We start from the raw sequence: 7784 nt of genomic DNA on the forward strand, positions 1-7784 counted from the left end.
TAAAAAATAATATTTATAACAAGAAAAATATATTACATATTAAATAGATATTTAAATTATATTTTATATATAAATAATGAAAACTCAATAATACATTGTCAAATATTATTTATTTTATAAAAACTCAAACAATATATTGTGTAAATATTACATATAATATTATTATTTATTTATTATTATATCAACGAGTTGGGTAGGGTATAAATAAAAAATTACTAATGCCCCACCCCAACTCGAACCCAATTAGATTATTCTATTTTTTTTCAAATCTGATATGCCCTATTCAACCACGCCAAAATCCATCCCATTAGAATTGTGGAGAGTCTAGAAACTTAATTATTTAAATTAAAATATGAGGGACTAAAATGAAATTCAAATAAAAGTTTAAAGGTATATGGCAAGATATAACTATAATATTTAACATTTCAAAACATTCATGACTATTAAATTATGTTTTAAAATTTTTATGCTTTCAAAAAATTTTACTTGTTATTTTCATCAATAAAATTTTATTTTTTCGCCGATCAAAAAAAAAAAAATTATTGCATAATTCAACCTAGTTAGTTTTGGAACGGAAAAAAAGAACGGTTATATCAAATTTTTTTTTTCATTGTTTTATTTCACCAAAATAGATGGTAAGATATCATTTATTTATATTAATTATTTAATAATTATCTCCATACAAAAAAAAAAAAATCCTGAATTATACAAAGTAATGATAACATGAGTAAAATATAACATTTTTCTACAAAAGATCATACGAATTTGAGAATGGGAACTTGAATATTTCTAGTCTTCATTACAAACAAGAATAATCAAATGCTCTATGTATTGCTCTTAATTAAAGACTACTTGTCACACAAAAATAGAAAATGCAATTAAATACAATAGAGAAGTAGAATATCATCTTACCTTCCCATCTTTATCATGTGAGACATTGTACCAAATTATATCTCTATCACACCATAACCCTTACTAAATCTAGTCAAATATTAAAAACCCTAGGAACACATAAATCGGTAATAGAATCACTAACATAATATATATCCAATACGTAATACATTTTTGTATTTGTAGCAGAACTAATCGAACTTGACAGCATCAGGAATATGAACTGGGTACCTTTCGATGCAGTCAACCCATGGGCTATCAATTGGTTTCTTGATAGTTCTATTACACTTCCACACAGCACTGTTACACTTAAACCCACTCCCAAACCCTATCTGCCAAACCCTATCACCTTTCTTCATCCTCCCTTTAGCCTCTATATAACTCAGCTCATACCAAAGTGACGACGACGACGTATTCCCAAACCGGTGCAACGCCATCCTTGACGCCTCCACATGCTCCGCCGATAGCTCCAAGTTCTTCTGCAATTCATCAATCACCGCTCGCCCGCCTGCATGAATGCAGAAATGCTCAAAAGCCTGTTTAAAATCCGGAATATAAGCCTTCCATTTCATTTTAAAGATTTTCCGGAAAATCAGTGAGGCGAGAAAAAGAAGCTGCTCGGACGCGGGAAGAACAAGCGGTCCGATGGTGGTGATGTTGGATTTCAACGCCTTGCCGGCGATCGACATGAGATTGATGGACAGTGCTATGCCCATGTGTCCTTCCGGGTCTTCTTCTTGGTAAACGCACTGGTAAGCTTCATCTTCAGCGCCTTTATGGGTTCGAACGACGTGAACGAGCCGGTACTTTGCTCGCCAGCGGTCTGACCACCGGTTCGATAACAAAATAGCGGCGCCCCCCATTCGGAAGAGGCAATTCGGAAGAAGCATTGCTCGTTCTTTTCCGAAATAACAGTTGGGAGTAAGAATCTCAGTGCTGATAACCACAGCATTTGAATTTGGATGAACCTGAAGAACATCACGAGCTAAATCAATGGAGATTAGCCCAGCACTACACCCCATCCCAGAGAGATTAAAACTCCTAATATTACTTCTCAACTTGTACTTATTCACCACCATGGCCGACAACGATGGCGTCGGTGAGAACAAGCTACAGTTAACAATCAGAATATCGATATCTTTTGGTTTCAATCCCGTCGACTTCAAGAGAGAATCCATGGCAGAGAAAATAACGGTCTCAGCTTCTCTCCTTGCAGCAGCCATGCACCGGTCGGGCGGGATATAATGAATGGTGGGGGGGAGGCAGGTTTCTTCGCCAAGCCCGGAACGTTCTAGAATCTTAATATAGAACTGTACAGATTTGGGCTCCGAACCAAGAATGATACGTGCATGTTCTATACCAGTAGCGAAGGGGACGCGGAGAGAGGAGGATGGTTTGAAACAAGCGTAGTCTATGAGATAGACGGTTCGGGGTCTGGACAAGAGGTAGAAGGTAGAGATGTAGACGATGAGGAAGGAGGAGAGGATAATGTGGACAAGATCGAAACGGAGAGAGGCGAAAAGGGTAAGGAGCTCTCGTGGGCCTAAGTGAAGGAGTTGAATGAGAATGGCAAGCATGATGGGGATGAGAAGGAAGGTGAGAATGTTGTTGACGAGGTATTGGTAACCTAGTTTTACATATTTAAGCTTGATGGATTTGGAGAACTCCGGCAATGTTGGAGGCATTGTTTTTGATGAGAGAGAGAGATAGAGAGGTGTTGGATGCGAGAGGGAAGTGTGGCTTGGGGCAGTGATTTGGGAGTGGGAGGGGGTGATGATTTAAAGGCTGTGTGCAGTGGTGGAGGAGGGTAATGAATGGAGGCAGATGAGAAGCTTAAATGTGTTCGTACCCTTTTCCTCGACTTCCTATCCGGCGCCTTTTTTTTTTTTATTTTTTTTTAGCTTTAGTGAATTTTTTTTTCAATTGTGTTAAAAAAAAAATTTAACTTTTTTGATCCATTTAGTGTAGAAGTATCTGAAAAGCAAATTAGAAAAGAAAGGCAACAGAAAGCCAAAAACTAACTTTCTTTTTTCTTTTTTTAGCAATTTTTTTAAAATTTTATACTTTTGGATTTAGATATATTATAAATAAATCACTTGAAATTTATTTAAAATACGAATTACCTTATGTAGTTTGAAAAATTAAAAATACCACCTTATCAAAACAATTGATTTAACAAAATTAACAAAAAATAAAATAAAATTGTATGAATTATTAATTAAAATATATTTTTAAAATTATTAAAAATTGTTAATTGACTTAATTATTTATTAATAAAATGAGTCATTTGTTATGCAATTATAAACTTAATGGGGTGAAATGTAATTTTCAAAATCACAAGAGACAATCTGTATTTTAAGCAAATCTCATATGTGTATTTATAATTTACCCTTTGGATTTTACTCGATTAGATGATCTGAAAAAGTAAAAAATTAAATTAATTTTTTAAAAATAATTCACTAGAGACAAAAAAACAAAAAAAACAAAAATAAAAATAAAAACAAAAAATCACTAAAAGGTCAGATCCGAAACACCCACTTTGTCTTCGAAGAAATCTAACAAAAAAATTATTAAATAAAAAAAATTAAGGATTGGTGAGTTGGGTGTTTGGTTAGAATCGATAGATTATTGAAAATCATAGGTGAAAAGCAACCATAATCTGCCTATAATGTTATGCCAAAACCCTGTCATCTCATGCTTGGATTTTGCTGATTTCCTCACTACTGCATATAATTTATAAACCAAAAAGAAAAAGAACCTTCAGTTCATAAAAACAAACAAGGAAACGAATCTACAGATGAATTTGTTATACAGAAAAGTCATAAAAAAAATGCTGTGGCAGTGTCATTTCATCAATTACAAATCACAACAGCGATTGTTTTAGTTTGAAATAAAATGATCACAGAAGGCAACATGATTATGATTACCATTATGAGAATTACGTACAAAAGTTCTACTCGACGAACAAAATAGAGTGCCCACCTACATTTTCCTTCATAAAATTACTGTGGAAAGTGAAACGAATGTAACATGACATGATTATTATTATTATTATTAATCTTTTTTTGTTGGAAAGCCATGAGCATCACCTAATGCACACCGACACAACTCTGTTCACACACTTCCCACCCATCAATATACAAAGTAGGAACAAAGTGAAATGCATGGCACATGACCTAATTTCTTTTCTTTCTTTTTTTAACCTAAGCCATCAAAGTCGCTACAATATATATCTAGCAAACCAGAGAGACAGAAACAGAGACAGAGACAGAGACAGAGACAGAGAAAGATGCCAGAGTACTGTGTAACAGGGGGCACAGGGTTCATAGCGGCTTACCTAGTGAAGTCGCTGCTGGAAAATGGTCACACAGTCCGCACAACCGTGAGAGATCCAGGTGCTCTCTTAGTTCTACAGCCAAAGAATAAGCTAAGACTTCCTGCAGATCATGGAGGTCTAATGGTCTCCTGCAACAAGTTTTTACTATAATTTTTGATCTAATATTAACTCCAAATATCCACTTGTATCCCCCCTAAAAAAAAAAAAAAATCAAATGGGTTCTCTTTCAAGGCCTATGAGTGTTTCCTCGTTACTTTAATCTTCTAATGCTATATTTGAATGACAAAAATATATGAGACATGTTAGCAGCACTTGTAAATTCAAGATACTCTCACCTAAACCCAAAACTACAACATTTTTTCATTTCTTTTCAACATTTTCTCAACCACCACACAAAACACTGTTTTAATAGATTATCACCCCACTCTAGGTATGACACATGGATATTATGGTTCTTCAAATAAACACTAATCTCTTTTATTTTATTTATTCTATATTTGCCTCAGTACTCTTTTTATCTTTGTCTGCATGCATTCTCTAAAACTTTCTACCTGGGACTCAGAGTGCTATCTTTTTCGGTGTTGGGTTATATATATACACGGAGCCAATTGGAAAATTTTTTGTTGTCTTATGCTTGACCAAACAATCAAATATTTCCTAATCGATGAACAAGTCAATTGAAACTAGAAAATAGTGTTAATAAGCCTAAGCTCAGTGTGTTGTAATAGAGAGAGTTGATGAACTGATGAGCTTCACATGCTCTGAGCCCAGCTCACTCACAGCTCTCTCCCCCTCTCACCAAGCTTATGCAGCAATTTTGTTTCATGTATCGCTTGAGCAGTGATCCAAATTAGAAATTAGTTGTGGCCTAAAAACATAACACCCCAGATTACTCCTCAATGAGAATATAATGCAGCGCGGTAACTACAACTAATGTACTTGTTTCTTTTTCTTGTAGAAAATGTGGAAAAGGTAAGCTTCCTTTGGGAGCTAAGTGGAGCCAAGGAGAGACTAAAGATTTTCAAAGCTGATCTAATGGTGGAAGGAAGCTTCGACCAGGCCGTACAGGGAGTTGAAGGGGTCTTCCATACTGCATCTCCAGTTATTGTACCATGTGATCAGAATATTCAGGCAAGTTATCTCGGAACCCTCATACAGAAACACACATTGATTGTTTTAAATTTATATTCAAAACTTTAACCCAATGCATTTCATATCTAACAGGCAATTCCCATTCATCCAAAGAAGCAAAATTTATTGGCTCATCTCTGATACTCTATATCTATATCATGTATGATACTATATCTATCACCTATATATTCCTTCATTGAAAGAAGAATAACACTAATAATTTTTCTACCATTACTTCCAACAGGAGTGTAGGTCATTTCAATCTTTCTGCTTCTGTGAATGCCTAATCAAAATCTCAACACCCTAACCTCACATAATGTGGTTATTATGATTAACCTAACTTTAGCTGCAACATGAGAAATGCTTAGCTCGGTGACTAGAATGGGCAGACAAACTTGCAGTCAAACTCTACTAAATTTAACTGTCCAAGTCAGACAACTCACTTTTTCCTTTGATTTGGCAAGCATGAAACTGAATTATTTCTAAAGTGTTCATGACATGCAGAATAAGATTTACACACATGCAAAATAAGATTTATACCTTTCCTACTATTGCAGGAAACTCTGATTGATCCATGTATAAAGGGCACACTGAATGTTCTGAGCTCCTGCGCAAAAGCAACCAGTGTGAGACGGGTTGTACTGACATCTTCCTGCTCTTCAATAAGATACCGTGATGATGTCCAACTAGTCTCTCCTCTAAATGAATCTCACTGGAGTGATCTGGAGTATTGCAAACGCTACAATGTAATTTCACTTGAACCTGTTTCATATTTTTAAAAGCATGAGAATAAAATATACCATGTTTACATGCATAACTTCTAATTGCATCTTTATAATACTTACTAATATGTTGAGTAAAATTCTTGCTTGAGCATCAGATGTGGTATGCATATGCAAAAACTATTGCAGAGAAAGAGGCATGGAGAGTAGCAGAGGAAAGTGGGATTGATCTAGTGGTGGTGAACCCCTCTTTCGTTGTTGGTCCCTTGCTTACACCACAACCAACCAGTACACTCCAATTGATTCTAGCCATCATCAAAGGTTATATACATAAACCAATCATATAATCTTTTAAAAGAACAACATTCTTGGGCAAGGTCACGTGTATTTATATTTAACAATTTGTCATTTCTACAATCACAACATGCTGCATCACCAAAAACAAATTGACTCCAGTTATTCATAGGGAGAAAGGAAAAGCAAGAAGAGTTCCCTGTGCACGTTGAAAACTGAATAAGCAGTTATATTTGGGTGCAAGAGATGGCCAATTCAAACATCTAGACCAGCCATAAAGCCCATCTTAACAATCCCTTTTATTTTTATGTTTTTGTCAGGTTTGGGAGGAGAATACCCAAATACAACAGTAGGGTTTGTGCATATAGATGATGTTGTCGCTGCACATTTGTTAGCAATGGAGGAAAGGAAAGCATCAGGCAGGCTCATATGTTCAAGCTCAGTAGCTCATTGGTCAGAGATCATCAAGATGCTAAGGACCAAATATCCATCCTACCCGTTTGAAGACAAGTAAGCTTGAAAAAGTGTTTGTTCTTATACCTTCAAATTTGGTTCTGAAATTTATAAAGCATTGCTATTGGTATGCAAAACAAACCAATTCTTTTTCCCCACTAAATATTTAGTGCTTACAAGTGTTTTACTACTTTGTGTAGTTGTAGAAGCCAAAAAGGAGATAACAACCCACACAGCATGGATAGCAGTAAGATTATTCAGTTGGGGCTCCCTCCTTTGAAGACACTCGATCAAATGTTTGGTGACTGCATCAAAAGTTTTCAAGAAAAGGGATTTCTGTGAGGTCTATAATGTTTTCTGCAGGCTTTTTCAGCTAGTTGTGCTCATTATATTCTCAAGGACTTGACTATTTGTCCCAAACTTAAGACAAAATTGTTGAAAATAATTCAACTGTTTCTCCAAGATGGAGAGAAATCCAATATTGCTCTCATTAATATTTTGCACCACCACAGAACTGAAAATGTGCTGTGTTTAAGGCCTCTATTAGTTATTTCTCATCAATTTGTAAGTGAGAAATAGAAAAATCAATTATTAAAAAAACTGTGCAAGAATCTCGTTGGAGACTCGAAGTCCACAATGACTGACAAAGACAAAATGAGTACGCTTAAGACAGATAACATCATCATTTTGGAATGCAATCTATCTTCCTCAATAATATTTTTACAAGTTTGTTATTCAAACAAAGCTTTCGAGGACTAAACAAGGAAAGAATTTAAAAACTATACAACACAAATTTGGAAAAGTTAATGAACTGTATCAGACTCTACCTGATAACTCTAGTGAGTTTTGGTTTGGAATTTTGCACTTGCCCAGGATCCTAGAACACAGATCAAAGACATCAACGTATACATGCATCAATTTTGCACTTGAACCACTAAATCTGTTAACCAGATAAA

General features: G+C 35.2%; 2 protein-coding genes across 2 annotated transcripts; one reads left to right on the plus strand and one right to left on the minus strand.

Moving 5' to 3' along the window:
* Positions 1–764: 764 nt before the first annotated feature.
* LOC114284735 (3-ketoacyl-CoA synthase 6) lies at positions 765–6035 on the minus strand. Its single transcript, XM_028227681.2, has 2 exons — positions 5900–6035; positions 765–3614 (listed from the first exon to the last, which is right to left on the minus strand). Exon 2 carries the CDS (start codon positions 2574–2576, stop codon positions 1083–1085), a length of 1494 nt encoding a protein of 497 aa, XP_028083482.2. The 5' UTR covers positions 2577–3614; positions 5900–6035; the 3' UTR covers positions 765–1082.
* Positions 3929–7473, plus strand: LOC114284736 (tetraketide alpha-pyrone reductase 2). Its single transcript, XM_028227682.2, has 6 exons — positions 3929–4286; positions 5187–5359; positions 5917–6105; positions 6240–6402; positions 6696–6885; positions 7029–7473. The coding sequence occupies exons 1-6, from the start codon at positions 4181–4183 to the stop codon at positions 7168–7170; spliced, it is 963 nt and encodes a 320-aa protein (XP_028083483.2). The 5' UTR covers positions 3929–4180; the 3' UTR covers positions 7171–7473.
* The last annotated feature ends 311 nt before the right edge of the window (positions 7474–7784 follow it).

Source organism: Camellia sinensis, chromosome 10 (genome assembly GCF_055761805.1).
Source record: "Camellia sinensis isolate YWXY chromosome 10, ASM5576180v1, whole genome shotgun sequence".
NCBI classification, from domain to species: Eukaryota; Viridiplantae; Streptophyta; class Magnoliopsida; order Ericales; family Theaceae; genus Camellia; species Camellia sinensis.

Excerpts from the sequence above, each read along its gene's own strand:
- LOC114284735 (XM_028227681.2), bottom strand. The coding sequence starts at position 2,576 with ATGCCTCCAACATTGCCGGAGTTCTCCAAATCCATCAAGCTTAAATAT.
- LOC114284736 (XM_028227682.2), top strand. The coding sequence starts at position 4,181 with ATGCCAGAGTACTGTGTAACAGGGGGCACAGGGTTCATAGCGGCTTAC. Across the intron at positions 6,403-6,695 it reads GATTCTAGCCATCATCAAAG|GTTTGGGAGGAGAATACCCA; the intron begins GTTATATACATA and ends TGTTTTTGTCAG. Across the intron at positions 6,886-7,028 it reads TCCTACCCGTTTGAAGACAA|TTGTAGAAGCCAAAAAGGAG; the intron begins GTAAGCTTGAAA and ends TACTTTGTGTAG.